The sequence below is a fragment of the Sarcophilus harrisii genome, chromosome 5 (genome assembly GCF_902635505.1).
Source record: "Sarcophilus harrisii chromosome 5, mSarHar1.11, whole genome shotgun sequence".
In the NCBI taxonomy this organism is placed as follows: domain Eukaryota; kingdom Metazoa; phylum Chordata; class Mammalia; order Dasyuromorphia; family Dasyuridae; genus Sarcophilus; species Sarcophilus harrisii.
In genome coordinates, this window is record NC_045430.1 from 116,633,763 (window position 1) to 116,651,113 (window position 17,351).

The 17,351-nt window shown below is 31.0% G+C and overlaps 1 protein-coding gene across 2 annotated transcripts in view; it reads right to left on the reverse strand.

Annotated features, from left to right (window-relative positions):
* The window catches only part of ABCC9 (ATP binding cassette subfamily C member 9), a 184,178-nt gene that overhangs the window by 142,297 nt on the left and 24,530 nt on the right, over window positions 1–17,351 (reverse strand). For both annotated transcript variants that reach the window (XM_023504489.2, XM_023504488.2), the window contains exons 5-6: window positions 17,099–17,265; window positions 12,227–12,469 (exon numbers count right to left, since the gene is read on the reverse strand). In XM_023504489.2, the coding sequence (XP_023360257.1) occupies window positions 12,227–12,469; window positions 17,099–17,265 (410 nt within the window). The remainder of the gene's footprint in view (window positions 1–12,226; window positions 12,470–17,098; window positions 17,266–17,351) is intronic.

A 17,351-nucleotide genomic window follows, 5' to 3' on the forward strand; every position in this document is an offset into this window, starting at 1 on the left:
TGTTGTTTACAAGAAAGACACTTGGCATAGAAACACACACACAGAGTAAAAGGTAAAGGATGGGAAGAGAATTTATTATGCTTCAGCTAAAGTTTAAAAAAAAAACAACAGGGGTAGCAATTCTGATTTCAGATAAAGCAAAAGTAAAAGTAAATCTTATTAAAAGAGATAAGGAAGGAAAGTATATCTTGATAAAGGGTACCATAAACAATGAAGTAGTAAAGATATTAAATATGTATGCACCAGAGAAGATTTAAGCCAGTTACAGGAACAAATGTACATCAAAACTATAATGGTGCTGGACCTCAACATTCCCCTCTCAGAGTCAGACAAATGTAACCATAAAATATAAAAGAAACTGGGTTGGTTAATAGAATCCTAGAAAGCCTAGATATAATAGAACTCTGCAGAAAATTGAATAGGAACAGAAAGATATACACCTTTTTCTTGGCAGTAAATGTTACCTACACAAAATTAGACCATGTTTTAGGGCATAAAAACTTCACAATCAAAAGCAGAAAGACAAGAAATAGTAAATGCTTCCTTTTCAGAACACAATGCAATAAAAATTATATTCAACAAAGGGACAGAGAAAGATAGATTAAAAACCAATCAGAAATTAAATTATCTGATTCTAAAAAATGAGTAGGCCAAACAACAAATTACAGGAACAATCCCATATTTTATTCAAGAGAATAACAATAATGACACAATATACCAAAACCTATAGGATGCAGCCAAATCAGTTCTTAGGGAAATTTTTATATCTCTAAATAATTGCATGAATAACATGGACAAAGAGGAAATCACTGAATTGGGCCTGCAACTAAAAAAGCTTTTTTAAAAAAGGCAAATTTTTAAAACTCCAATAAAATATCAAATTAGAAATTTTGAAACTCCAAGGAGAGATTAATAAAATAGAAACTAAGAAAAACTAAGGTATTGAACTAATAAATAAAACTAAGAATTGATTTTATGAAAAAACCAACTAAATAGATAAAGTTTTGGCTAATTTGATTAGAAAAAAAAGGAAAAGAAAAAAACCAAATCATCAGCAACAGAAATGAAAAGGGTAGACTTACCAGCAATGACAAAAAAATTAAAGAAATAATTAGGAGCTATTTTGCCCAACTTTATGGCAGCAAGTCTGACAATCTAACCCAAATGGATGAATATTTACAGAACTATAAATTGCCCAGATTAACAGAAGAGAAAATAAATCATTTAAATTGTCCCATTTTAGAAAAAGAAATTGCGTAAACCATTAATGAACTCCTTTAGAAAAAATCTCCAGGGTCAGATGAATTCACAAGTGAATTCTACCAAACATTTAAAGAAAAATTAAATCCAATACTATATAAACCATTTGGAAAAATAGGTAAAGCAGAAGTACTGCCAAATTCCTTCTATGACACAAATTTGATGCTAGTACCTATACCAGGAAGAGACAAAACACAGAAAGAAAACTATGGACAATCTCCCTAATGAATATTGATGCAAAAATTTTAAATAAAATATTACCGAAAAAATTACAGCAACTTATCAGTAGGATAATACATTATGACCAAGTCTGATTCATACCAGGAATGCAGGACTGCTTCAATATCAGGAAGACTATGACTACAAATCAATAACAAAACCAAAAGAAATAATATGATAATCTCAATAGATGCAAAAAAGCTTTTGACAAAATGTAACACACCTATTCCTATTAAAAATACAGAGAGCATAGAAAGGGAGCTTTTCTTAAAATAATAAGCAGTATTTATCTAAAACTAAGAGCAATCATTATTTGTAATGAAGCACAGAAATTCACATTCCCAATAAGATCAGAGGTCAAACAAGGATGCCCATTATCATTACTATTATTCAACACTGTATTATAAATATTGTCTTTAGCAATAAGAAAAGAAAAAGAAATTAAAGGAATTAGAATAGGCAGTGAGGAAATAAAATTATCACTCTTTGCAGATGACATGATGATATACTTAGAGAATTTTAGAAAATCATCCAAAATCTACTGGAAACAATTCACAGCTTTAGCAAAGTTGCAGGATATAAAATAAACCTATACAAATCATCAGCATTTATATATATGTGTGTGTGTGTGTGTGTGTGTGTATACGTATATATATATATATATATATATATATATATATGTATATGTATATGTATATATAGATAGATATGTATGTTTGTATTTATATATATATATATATATATATATATATATATATATATATATTACTGACAAAGCCTATCAACAAGAGATAAAAAGAGAAGTTCTACATTTCAGGAAGACCTGAGTTCAAATCTAGTCTCAGATACTTAACACTTCCTAGCTGTGTGACCCTGGGCAAGTCACTTAACCTCAATTGCCCCAGCAAAAGGCAAAATAATAAATAACTTAGACAAAATACAATATACTTGGGGGGTCTACCCCAATATAAAACCAAGAACTATATGAACATAATTACAAAACACTTCTCATACAAATAAAGTCAGATCTAAATAATTAGAAAAATATCAATTGTTCATGGAAACTCTGAGCTAATATAATAAAAATGACAATTCTGCCTAAATTGACATACTTTTTCAGTGTCATACCAATCACAGTGCCCCCCAAAAATTTAGAACTAGAAAAAATAATAACAAAATACATCTGGAAGAACAAAAGGTCAAGAATATCAAGGAAATTAATGAAAAAATACAAAGGATGGTGGCTTAACAGTACCAAACCTAGAACTATTATAAAGCAGCAGTTATCAAAACTATTTGGTACTGGCTAAGAAATAGAGTGGCAGATCAGTGAAATAGATTAGATATACATGATACAATAATCAAGGCCTAGAAATCTTGTATTTGATAAACCTCCAAACTCCATTTTCTGGAATAAGAACTCACTATTTGACAAAATTGCTAGGAAAACTGTAAAACAATATGTCACAAATTCAACATGGACCTATATCTCACACCACATCCCAAAATAAGGTCAAAATATGGGTATATGATTTGGACATAAAAGATGATACCATAAACAAATTAGGATATCAAGTCATAATTTACCCATAAGATCTTTGGAGAAGTGATGAATTTATAACTAAAGAAGAACTAGAGAACATTATGAAAGACAAAATGGCCAACTTTGATTACATTAACTTAAAAAGTTCTTGCACAAACAAAAACAATAGAAACAAGACTAAAAGGGAAGTATAAAGCTAGGAAAAAATCTTTATAGCCAGTGTATCTAATAAAAGTCTGATTTCCTAAATATATAAAGAACAGTGTCAAATTTATAAGAACACAAATCATTACCCAATTGATAAAGGGTCAAAGGATATAAACAATTTTCAGATAACGAAATTAAAGGCATCTATAATCATATGAAAAAATGATCTAAATCACTACAAATGCAGAGTAATGCAGATTACTGATCGGAGAAATGCAAATTAAAACAACTCTGAGGTACCATCTCACGCCTTTCAGATTGGCTAAGATGACAGAGAAAGATAATGGTATAGAAGATATGGGAAAACTGGGATACTAATGCATTGTTGGTGGAAATGTGAAATGATCCAACTATTCTGGAGAGCAATTTGAAATTATGCCCAAAGGACTATAGAACTGTGTATACCCTTTGACCTAGCAATGCCATTACTGGGTCTGTATCCCAAAGAAATCATAAAGGAGAGAAAGAACACCCACGGTGGCAAAAATTTTTGTAGCATCTCTTTTTTGTGGTAGCAAAGAATTAGAAAATGACTAAATGCCCATCAATTGGGAAATGGCTAAACAAGTTGCAGAATATACTGGAATATTATTTTTCTGTAAAAAATGACAAATATGCTGATCTTAGAAAGTCCTGGAATGATTTATATGAACTAATGCTGAGGGAAACATGTAGAACCAGGAATACATTGTACACAATAACAATATGTGATGGTAGACTAAAACATTTGGTTCTTCTCAATGGTTCAGTTATCCAAAGCAATCCCAATAGATTTTGGACAGAAAATGCCAATCTGCACCCAGAAAAAGAACTATGGTGACTGAATGTAAATCAACACATGCTATGTTCACTTTTTTTCTGTTTTTTAATCTCTCCCATGATTTTTCTCTTTTGTCTGATTTTTCTCTCCCAACGTGTTTCATAAAGCAATGTGTATTAAAAAATTAATTTTTAAAAATAAAAAATAAAAAGATAGTTGTGAAATAGTCTTCCCAGAGGTATAACCAGAGAGATGACTCAGGTTAAATTGTAAGAATCATTTCCTGAAACATTAATTTCATAATGCACTTCCAAAACAAAGTTTTTTTTTTTTAGAACAATTTTCATCATTTCCCATAAATGCCTAATTGGTTCTCATTTGCAAATGTTATAAATTCTTTCCCCCCTTTTTTTTTTTAACATGATGATAATTTCCACCATTAGACTCTCAGGTTAGACTGTAGTAATCGTTTCCTAAAACATTAATTTCATAATACATTTCCAAAACAAAGTAATGTGTTTGGGGATAAGAATTCATTATTTGACAAAAATTGTTAGGAAAACTGGAAAACAGTCTTGGCAGAGAGTAGACATAGAAGATTAGTTCAAAATGGGTACATAATTTAGACATAAAGGATGATATCATAAGAAAAATATGGAAGGATGAAAAAAATTACCTGTCATATCTATGGATAAAGAAAGAGTTTATAACCAAATAAAAGCTAAAGAGGATCATAGGGTGAAAACCAAATAATTTTGATTGCCTAAAAATAAAAAAAATTTGTGCAAACAAAACCAATGTAATCAAAATTAGAAAGCAAACATAAAATTAGTGGGGGGGGACTTAGAAAAGAATTTACAGGAAGTTTTTTTTGATAAAGGCTGAATTTCTGAAATATACAAAGAAATGAACCAAATTTATAAAAATAAGGATTTCCCCAATTGATAAATGATCAAAGGATATGAAGAGAAAGTTTGCAGAAAAAAATCAAAGCTATCTCTAGTCATATAAAAATGTTCTAGGTTACTATTGATTAGAGAAATGAAAATTAAAACTCTGAGGTACTACTTCGTACCTATCAGATTGGCTAACATGATAAAAAAAAAAGTGAAAATGAAAAATGCTAAAGATGTAGAAAACAGGTACAATAATGCAGTATTAATGTAGTTATGAACTGTTCTAGCCATTCTGGAGAACAATTTTGAACTATGCTCAAAGGACTGCAAAACTACAAACTCTTTGACCCCAGCAATACCAAAAAGGCTGTAATTCGAAGAGGTCAAATTAGAAAAAGAAGGAACTAGGTATACTAAAAAATATTTATATTTTGTAGGAGTTTTAGCTCTGTTTGAATTGGAAATTGAGGGGATGTCCATCAATTGGAGAATGGCTGAAAAAACTGTATATATGATTGTGATATAACACTTTTATGCCATTGGAAATGACAAGGGGGAAGGATTCTGGGAAGATGGCAGAGTAGGTTAATAAATTTCAAGCTCTCTATATTTCCCCTATAAATAGAACAAATTTGTGCCTCAGAGTAAATATTGGTGAAAAATCAAGATTTGGGACAGAACAGGGCTCCTTCTGGTACAATCCAACAAGATCTGAAGAAAGACCTCAGGCTGGGATTAATCCATGCGAAGTGCAAACACCTCCCGGCTAATTCAGAAGAAACACCACTTGGGGACCCCTTGGACTAGCTAGGTGTAACTGGAGCTTCAGCTGCAACCACAGACTTTCACCTCCTGGACTGTTTGTGGAGTCAGTGTTTGAGTACAGAAGACTGAAGGAACCTCTGCTGAATAGGAGCCAAGCCTAGCTGTGGCACTGAGAAGGTCCTGGGCAAGATGGAACCAGCACTAGTGAGAGACAGTGGGGCAGGGATGCTGCATGCTGTGAGCACTTGCAGGAGGGTGGAGCTCTTGATTTGGAATTCCTGCTCAGAATGAGAGTTTAAGGGAAGCTTGAGGTACCATCTCCCCACAAATAGAGGTACTTACACTAACATGAATTAGCAAAAGAAAAAAACCCACCATAGAAACTCACTATGGAGACAGGAAAGAACTTGGATCATCTTCAGAGGAGGACACTGAAGTAAAAAAAAAAAAAAAAAAAAAAAGCTTCTACCTCAAAGAATAATGTGAAATGGCTCCTTGCCCAGAGAGCATTTATAGAACTTAAAAAAAAAACTTAAAAATAAAATGAGAGACACTGAGAAAAAACTTTTTTAAAAAATCATGTAAGAAAAAAAAAGATTATAAAAAAAAAGTTAACTACCTAGAAAGGGAGATACAGAATCTCAAAGATGAAAATAACTCTTTGAAAATTAGAATTGGGCAAAGGGAAGCCAGTGAAGCTATCAGAGACCAAGAAATAACAAAACAGATTAGAAAGAATGAGAAAATATAACAGAATGTGAAACATCCTATAAGAAAAATGACAGATCTGGAATACAGATCAAGAAAAGAAAATATAAGAATAATTGTATTGCCAGAAAGTTGTGACTAAAAAGAGAACCTTGACACAACAATGCAGGAAATAATAATAAAAAAGGGAATAGTTTCAAAAAAAAATGGAGATAACTTATGCAAACTGTTGCAAAGTGAAATGAGCAGAACCAGGAAAACATTGTACATAGTAACAATAACATCTTAAAAATGATCAACTTTGAAAAATTTAGCTATTTTAATCAATACAGTAATCCAAGACACTTTCAAAGGGTTCATGCTGAAAAATGCTATACATATCCAAATTGAGAACTGAAGAACTCTTAGGAGAGTAAAGGATTCTTTTTTCATTTTTTTACTTTATTTTCCTTATTTTTCTTGCTTTTTTTGCAACATGGATAACATGGAAACATTTTACATGACTTAACATGTATATTGAAAATCATATTGCTTGCTTTCTCCATGGGGGAGGGATTTGAAGTTAAAGAAGGGAGAAAATTTAAAACTTGCAATAAAAAGAATGAATAAATTATTATTTAAAGTTTTTAAATACAATTCCTTTTGATTTTGAAAGATTTTTTGTAGCCTACAAAAGAGCCTGAAGCTATTGTTTCAATTGTGATATTTGCTAATTCCTTTGGATTTTCTAAGTAAAACATCAAGTCAGAAAATTGGGATCATTTCATCTTCTCTTTACATATATTTATGCCTTCAATTACCTTCTCTTTTCTTATTGACATTGCTAGGATTTCCAGATCTGTATCAAATAATATTGGGGGAACACTCTTACTTTATTATCACATTTATTGAAAAAATTTACAGTGTATCCTTACAATATATGTTTCCTTTTGTTTTGATACTTTTATACTTTTTAAAAATCACTTTATGCCTTTTTTTAGGGGTTTTAGCATCGATGAATGTTGTACTTTGACAAAGGCTTTTTCTATATCCACTGAGATGCCAAAGTTGTGTGATTTAGGATGTTTTTGTTTTTCATCCAATTAATATTGTCATTTACCTAATTTTGATCTATTCTTGCATACCTGATATAAATCCAACTTTATAATAATGAAGGAATGATCTCTTGTATGAATTATGTATTTGAAATTATTTTATTTAAATTTTTGAATCAATATTCATTAATAATATTGTTCTGTAGTTCTCCTTCTCTGATTTAGATATTAGGACTGCATTGGTCTGATAAAAGGAATTTTGAATAATTTGTGTTGTATTGGTAGTAACTGTACTTTCAGAATTTAAATTGTTTTATAAATCTATCAACATATTTGTTGGTAGTTCTTTTATAACTGATTCTATTTATTTATCTGAAAGTAACTTAAGATCCCTAAATTGTCTTCTGTCAGTTTTATTATTTCATATGTTTGAAATTATTCCATATGTTCTTTGTGTTCTCTATTTTGGTAATATGTAACCATTCATATTAGGTGCTGATAATTCCTTTTATTTGTTCTGACTTTGTGCTTTTACCTTTGTTTATTATTTTGTTCATTTGATTTTCCTATCCTCTTTTTTAATTAGGTTAGCTTTCTAAATGTTTACCAATGTTATAAGTCTTTTCAAAGTAGACTTATTTATCAGATCTATAATATTTTTGGTTTCTGTTGTATCATTTTTTTACCTAAATATCTCTTTTGTGCTTATTTTAGGTTTATTTGTTGACCTGGTTTTTCAGGTACACGATAATTTTCTCTTTTTCTATTTTGTTTTATAGGAATATTAGTTTTTCCCTGAGGATTTCTTTAGCTATATTGACTATATTTTGGCATGTCTTTATAATTTTCTTTTACCCAAGTATCAATTGCTTCTGCCTTATTCCAGGACCCACTCATTATTTAACACTTATTTTTAAATCTGCATTTGAGTCTATGTCTTTTTGTGCTGATGCTCCCTTACTACTATTAGAATTATGTCATAATTTTTAAAGGACATATGTATTTTTTCTGTCTTTGTATATTATAATACCTCTGTGCCCTGACTTATGGTCAGTTTTTGTAGAAATTCCATACTGGTGTTTAAAAATATATAAAATTTTTTTAGCAATTCCATTTAAAAGATTCTATAAATTTTTAGCTTTAAATTCAATAATATTTTCAATTCTATAATTTCTCTTCTTTTTCTATTTGATTCTTCCAAAATGAAGAAAGAGTCCCTCAAATATATTTCCACTACTTAATTATTGATTACATCTTTTTCTAACCAACTGATTTAAAGGCATCTAATCTCTTATAAATTTAGATGCCTCTAAATCAGTTGGTTAGAAAAATACATATTAAAACATCTCTGAGTTACCAGCTCATATCTCTCAGGTTGGCTAAGATGATGAAAAAGATAATGATAAATGTTGAAGGGGATGTGGAGAAACTGTTGGCGGAGTTGTGAACTAAGCCAGCAATTTGGAACCATGCCCAAGGATCTGTAAAACTGTGCATATCCTTTGATCCAGCATTATCACTATTGAATCTATACTCTGAAGAGAACATAAAATAGGGAAAAGAACCACATGTGCAAATATGTTTGTAGCAGCTCTTTTTGTGGTGGCAAGGAATTGGAAATTGAATGGATACCTATCAACTGAAGAAAGACCGAATAAGCTATGGTATATGTATGTAATGGGAAATTATTTATTTTAAAATGGTAAGCAAATTGATTTCCGAAAATCCTGGGAAAACTTAGATGAACTGATGTTGAGTGAAGTGAACAGAACCAGGGCACAGTAACAAGATTATATGATGATCAACTGATAGACTTATTTCTTCTCAACAATACAGTGATCCAAGCACTTCTAATGGATTTAGAACAGAAAATATCATTGGCATCCAGAGGAAGAACTATGGAGATTGAATGTAGACTGAAGCATCTTTTTGTACCTTTTTTTGTTTGCTTTTTCTTGTTCATGGCTTCTTTCCTTTTGTTCTCATTTTTCTTTTGCAATATGATTAATATGGAAATATGTTTAAAAATGCTGTACATGTACAGCCTATGTGAGATTTCTTTCTTTTTTGGGAAAGGGTGAGGTAAGGGAAGGAAGGGAAAAAATATTACTCAAAATCTTACAAAAATGAACATTTAAATTTATTTTATTTTTGTTTTTGCTTTGTTTTATAAAATGATTTCACTTCTTGGGTTTTTTGGATTCACTTGATACATAATAAATTTTGATTCATCTCCTAATTTTTTTATTTTGTGTATGCCTTAATCTTTAGACATATTTCTTATGAGCTACAGATTCCAGGGTTTTGCTTCTAATCCAATATATCAGTCTTTTTTCATTTGAATTGGATTGTTTAATACATTCTTATTTAAATATATGAGTTAGGTTTATACTTTTGAATAAATTTACACATGGGAATATGTATAGCCAAAATGTTTATCCATTTTTATAAATCAAACTCATTTGTTTCTAATAAGGGGATAGCAAAAGATGAGATAGGATGATGGAAACAACAAACATGAATTTGGACAGATTTCAAGACATAGTAGAGGATAGAAGAGCCTGGCATGCTATGGTCTATAGGGTCACAAAGAGTTGGATACAATTGAATAAATGAACAATGGGATTTCTAAATTAGGATTTCTCCCTCTTGTTCTTTGAAGACAATTCTTCGTTTCATCAATTATTTTAGCTTAATATACTTTAAGACAACTTTATTTCTACTAGTTCTCTTCGCTTCATCCTCAAATGTTTTTGCTAACTTAATTGTTTTATTTTCTTTTTTTTTCCTTTTATCTAGTTATTTAATTCTTTTTCTTCCCTCTCTTGGTTAGTCAATCAAGTAAAATCTCCCTCCCTATCCTCCTCTTCAATGTGTTTTGTTTGTTAGTTTTTTATTTCTTTTCTATGCCTTTTTTTCTATAATGGATATTTCCCTCATCCTCTTAATTATGTATCTTCTTTTTCTCTGTATTATTTGATACATGACCCTTATACTTAATTATTCCTTCTTTAGTCTCTGAATTCTTCATAGGATCAAAGTTTTTAAGGTATTTATTTTGAGTTCTCTGTTCTAAACAGTTTCTGCAAACAAAACCTTATAGATCTTGCCCACTAGAATACTAATTATTGCAGGTGATTAGAAAATAGAACTATTGTCCCAAAGCAAAATAATTTCTTTTCTCATAAAATAGCATTAGTGTTCTATCTAAGCACTTTCTAATTCTATTATTTTATTCCCCAAAAAACATTGAGTCACCTGGAGGTGGGGTATTGAGAGGTCTGGTCATGATTTCTCAGGCTTGTTTTCTTATCATTTCTTTTATTTGATTTCCACTTTAATTCTTGTGTTTTTGTATACTTTGAAGATTAAATCTTTTAATTGTTTCTCTGATGTTCTTTTTTTGGTTGCCCTTGGTTGCTGTATTAGTTCATTTCTTGTATTTCTGCTGTCTAGAGTGTCTGAAAATTTGTTCAGATCCAGTTTTCCTTCTAGGAATGCTTTGAATTTCTCTTTTTTAGTTAATAGTTTTATTTCAATAAAAATTAAGCTAAAGTTTGATAGGTAAGAATTGTTAAATTTAACTACTAAGTGTCTTGGAGTTTGCAAAATAGGGTTGTTGGTTTTTCCCCATGGAAGATAATCTATGATTTATTTTATCTGGCATTTTTTTCTGTGTTCAGAAGTCCTGGGTAGTTTTCTTGTATTATTTCTTGAATTCTGGTGTTCAGGTTTTTGGACTTGTATCCTTCTGGGAGATTTAGGATCTTCTAATTGTCTCTATACACCCTATCTTGAAGATCAGTATCCTTTGCTGGTATGAAGATAGTATCCTCTTTTAACATTATTGCATTTTTGCTTCTCTCCTTCTATATCCTTCTTCTTTTCTATGTATTTATATTCCCCAACATTTGTTCTTTTATTTCTTTAGTGATGTTTTGCTATTATTGTTTTAAGTTCTTCTATTACATTTCAATATATCCTTTTCTATTCTAATAATAATAGCTAAAATGGCCTTCATTTAGAATCTACCATGTGTAATGCACTTTCCTAAGCACTTTACACATAATATCTCATTTAACACATATTTACACATATTATCTAATTTAACCCTCACCACAACCTTGGGAGGGGGGTATTATTATCCTTAATTTGCAAAACTTAGGCAAAAAGTTATGACCTGCCCAAAGTGATACTGATAGTAAGTTTCTGAGGGTGGATATGAACTCATTTCTTCTTAAATCCAGACCCAGGATCCTGTCTATACTGCTCTACCTTGATGCCCAAATAATTCTACCAGTAACTTTTCCTTTAAAGTAATAAATTTTGCTTTTTTTACAATTTAACCTTCTTTTAAAAATCATTTGAGAATAACCTGCCATGGTTCCATGCTCTTATGAGAATGCAAATATTCCTTTATCTCATCAGATAATTGGTTCAAGTTCAAAGTATCGCTGTGATCTGCACATTGACTTAATTTTAAAGTGTGATGTTATCTTTTTTATTATGTTTTTATTTACTTTGTTTTAAATATTCCCCTATCAATTTTTAATTTGGCTCAAGCACAGTTGACCAAGTGTTCCATCCTTCTTTTCAACATCTCCAATATTTTCTATTTGAAGACTTTCATTGACTAGAGTACTCATTTCCTTGTTCTATGCTACTCTGTTTAGCACAAAGTACAACATGCCATGAATCTAATATGTATGGTGGGATTTAATCTACTGAGGAAAGAAGAACAAGATAATCTATATATCCCCACTGATAAACTTGTATAAGGAAGATTTATCTAACAACTCATTGAATTCACACAGAACAAGACATCATTCTTTACCTTTTGCTCTTCATATGCATCCTTAAGGGAAACATAATTTGTCATTGCCCTCATTGCTATAGGTAGTTTTCCAATTGCTTTCAAATCAATAGGCTTTTTGTGAGCTGATATAATAAGTGTGTTCATCCACCAGTATGTAGCCTTTGAAAGCAAATTCACAAATGGTTGAAGAAATCTCACACCTAAATCTTGAAGGTCTTCAGGAGGCTTTACTTTTTGAGGCTTCATAAAAAATACATATCTCTGTAAAAAAAAAAAAAAAAAAAAAAAAAAAAAAAAAAAAAAAAAAAAAAAAAAAAAAAAAAAAAAGGAAAAAAAAAACAAATTACCACAGAATAAAATTATCCAAAAAAAAAGACCCACGTATAACTTAGACCAAATATATTTTGATACTTTTTTGAAAGAAACGTTTTTTGGTTTGAATTTTGCTTCTGGGTTGTTGTAATAATGTTATTTTGGGGACTGGGTGAAATCCTGCAAGAAATCCTGCAAAGTAAATGTCATGAAGATAAGAAACAAATCTATAACTTGGACTTTAAGAAAGATGTCTTTGGAACTAAGAGATTAAATTATTTGCCCATGATCACCAGGCTAGTGTGTGCCAGAGGCAGTATTTGAATCTCCAACTGCCTGACACCAAGAAAAACTGTCTATCCACTAGACATGTCCTCTCAATCACTTTGGACACTTTAATTGATTAAAACAACCCAAATAATAGCAGCCCACATACCTATAGTATCTTACAGTTAAGAAGGCACTTTTGTTAAAACCTTGAAAAGCCATTGCTTTCAGTTTTACCAGTGAGGCAAAAGGGTGAAGAAAGTTGGTTGCTTTGCACAGTCACATGGCTAAAAAATGGCAAATAAAGAATTCAAACCCAGGTTGACTGCATTCAATCCAACACTCTTTCTTCTTGAGACAATTAAATGGCATAGTAGATAGAGAACTGGGCCTAGATTCAAGATGACCTGATTTCAAATACAGCTTCATATACTTTCTTGCTGTGTCTTAAGACTTAAGACTAAACAATCTTAATACTGAGTAAGTCACTCAACTTCTGGCTGCCTCAATTACCTCAATTGTAAAATGAAGGTAATAGCATTGATCTTCCAGGACTGTTGTGAAGATAATATTATGAGATAATATTTGTATAATGTCCGACACACACAAAATAGTTATTAAATAAATGTTTCTCTCCTAAAAACAAAGGACTTTGACTGATCCTGAGCCTGCCTGATCCTGAGGAGCTCCAGAGAGCTAGCCTGGGCATCTGGACAATAATTTTACTTAAGCTTAATTTTATAAAAATCAATTAACCTCCTATCGGTCCTTTCAGCTATAGTCATTTCAGTCATTTCTCTGTTCCTTATAGCAATGATACAAAACAAACACTTAAATGTATGCAAATGACTATTTTATTGAAAGTCATTTTTATTTTTATTGATATGAATTGAATCATAAGATCAGAGATTCAAAACTGGTAGAGACGAGCAAACACCTAGTTTATTCTCATTTTGTAAAATGAGGAAATTGAAGCATAGAGAGATAATAATTAACCCAATATAAAATAAGTAGTAATACAAAGAGCTGAGATTTGGACCCCTGCCTCTGATTCCAGCACCTTTTTCCTTATACATAATCATATATGCACACACACATACACCCAACACATATACATATATACATAAATTATCAGGTTAATAAATTTTGATTTTTAATGATTCAGTTTTCTTAAAGTACACATATATTTACAATTATAGAATGATTTAACATCTATACAAGGGATCCCAAAAGTCTAGGTACAGTTTTAAGTTATAATGATTTAAAAGTTAAATAACTTGAATTTACCAATTTAAAGCTCAAAACTGCACTAAATTTTAAGCTTTTTAGATTTAAGATTTAGATTTTTTTTTAGATTTTCAAGATTTTAGAGATTTCTTTTTACTCCCCTTCTGGCAAGTAGATGGCATAATGGATGGTAGAATACCAGACCTGGAATCAAGAAGAATTTAAATCTGGCCTAAGATACTTATCAGCACTATGATCCTGGAACATCACAACTTGTTTGCCTCAATTTCTTCAGATTTGGGGATAATAACAGCACCTAACTACCTTGCAAAATTGTCCTTCCTATTGTCCTTCCTTCCTTCCTTTCTTCCTTCCTTCCTTCCTTCCTTCCTTCCTTCCTTCCTTCCTTCCTCTTTCTTTCTGGCAAGGCAATTGGAGTTAAATGACTTGGCCAGGGTCACACAGCTAGTAAGTGTTAAGTATCTGAGATTGCATTTGAACTCAGGTCCTTCTGTCCTCATCCACTAGGGCATCTAACTACCCCTTTGCAGACTGTTGTGAGGATCAAATGTTAATGAGTTTAACACAATGCTTAGCACATAGTGCTTAATAAATATTTATTCCTGCTATGCTACCAATTCAATTTCTGGGCACTTAAAACCCTGGTTGAAAGTAAGGAGGAAAAAGGGAAGGAAGAAATCTCTGTGTATTTCCTGGTGGAAAAAAAAGCAACTTAACACCTCCATAAATATTACTTTTGTCAGAAGTTGAGAAGGGGAATTAGTTTTTTAAAAGATTGAGAATATGCTAGTAGTCACACAAAAATATTATAACTGAGGCTATTAATCAGTTCAACCATTTTGGAAAATAATTGAGAATTATGTTATACCCAGTGATCCTCCATTAGACAAATGTCCCAAGGAAGTCAAACATAAAAAAGTTAGATATATTAAAATATGTTTGTACTTTGCTTTTGGGAATAACAGAAAGCTAGAAAGGAGGTGAGTATCCAACTGAGTAATGGCTGAAAAAGGTAAGGAATTAATGCAATATAATTATGACAAATGACAGGTATGGAGAATTCAGATTAACTTGGAAAGACGTCTGCAGATTGATGCAGGATCAGGAGAAAATATACACAATTACTCCAATTGTGTAAAAGAAAACAATACTGAAAGACTTCAGAACTACGATCAACATAGTGATCAGATATAATATCTGAGGAGTAATAATTTAGCTTTTTTACAAAGTACTTGGATATGTGTAGAATGAGACACACATTTATGGCCAGTGTTATTTATTCTGCCTTACAAAGTAAGATTCCACTATATAATTATAATGACCATCTTGGCCCACAGAAGAATTAAGAAAATACATCTACCCCTTTTTGCTGATGAGGAGAGGGACTATTAATGTAAAACACTGTCTATATATTTGGACATAATATAGTTATTACTTTGGGGGAACTATTTTTCCCCTTCTTTATAAAATATTTAAATCTTTGTTATAAATAATGGTCCACTGGGCAGAGAGGGAAGAAAAATATATTCAAAATTTAATGTGATTTTAAAACTAAAAAAAACATATAAAAACAAGAAAATTAAAAATAAATAGAAATATTTTATGCAAAGTGACAGCAGGAAATATCTGTAGTACTTCAAAAGCATCGATAAAGAATCATTAAAAAAAAGAATACTATGTCAAAAGAGACATCACAGTTTTACTCAGCATTTAACCTGTAGTCACATAGATTCAAGTCTTGGCTCTGATATTTATCTTTGACAAGTTACTTTGCCTAGCTTTCCTCTTTTATAAATGGGAATAACCCTCTTTATGCTCTTGTAAGTATAAAAAATTATCGAGGTTCTATAGGAATATGTTACCTGATACAGCATAAATCAGTTTTGCAATGGCCTGGTGATGCCTCATGTATCTGCCCTTTCAGAGATAGTCTAAAACAATGCCACTACTCAGCCATCACTGGCTATCTTCACACAATCCAATGAAGAAGCTTGGGTAATTGTTTGGTTTAATTTAATCAATATAGGCTATTAAAATATAAATTCTATAAATATATATAAATTTATAAATTAGGACTTCAAAAATTCTGAAGACTTGAATGATCTGCTTTATATACATTGAAAATAACTGTGCAATTGTCAAAAAAACCTTATAATTTTTGCAAATTAGTTATTGTAAAAAACTTCATAGCATTCAATGGTCAGTGGTTTCATTAGTTAGCTTATAAATAAGATTGAGAATTTACCTAAGCAAAGTAAGTTTCAATAAGGGATTCTTTTAAAGTAGTTTTTATAAATATTTTATTGCCAAAAAATTTTGCTCTTCATAACAGGCAAATAATTATTTTGTAATAAGTTTAGTTGTGGTGGAAGAGTAAATCTCCTAGTAGATACCAATACAAATATAGAGCATTTTCATTTTTTTTCCTCAGGCACAGAAATGCCTTGTGTCCTGATAGAAATCTTGTTTATTATTAAAAAAAAAAAAAGAAAGAAAACAAAAAGAAAACTGATTGTCCAGATTTAACATGGCTTTAATCAGGTCTAATCATTGGACTCTCTGATCTTGGTTCATTGTTTTTAATTACTCATAGTATATCTTTCCTACAATTAATCCAGAAATGCTCTTTTGGAAATTAAGCAGTTTCAAAATATACATATCCATAATTCACTATAAAACAGTCTAGTAGGAGTTAGAATTAAATTCACCTAGATCTGATTTATACTCTGTCCAAGGTACTATATAACAGAATTATCAGGTATACACTACATAATGTACAACAGCATGGGCCCTGAAGACATTTACAGTGATAAAATAATTTGTACCATAATAGAAACCCTTGCTTGGTCCTGAACTTCAAAACTAATTCAAAACATGAATATTCTTCTTCCTCTCTGTCTATCTCTATCTCTCTGTCTCTCTATCTCTGTATCTCTATCTCTCCTTTTCTCTCTCACCCCCCTTCTCTCTCCTCCACTCCTACCTGATTTCAGAATAAATAGATTGTTCTGATTGGATTCAATGATACCTATGAAATGAAACAAAAAATCATAAAACACTTACCCTTACTCTAATGACATTGATCTCCACAGCCATCAATAATCCATTGAGGATGACCATCATTCCAGTGATGCAGAAGCGAAGTTCAGATACTCCCAAACCAAGCTGACAGTACTTAATTAATTTTATTGTTTTTGTGATAAAGGCCATAACCCAATAAAGAAAGAGGGCTGAAAATGCAATAACAAAAGAGTTAGAGTATTATTTTTAGCTTAATTAAGGCTAAAATGAACAGATAATAATTTTCTATAAAATG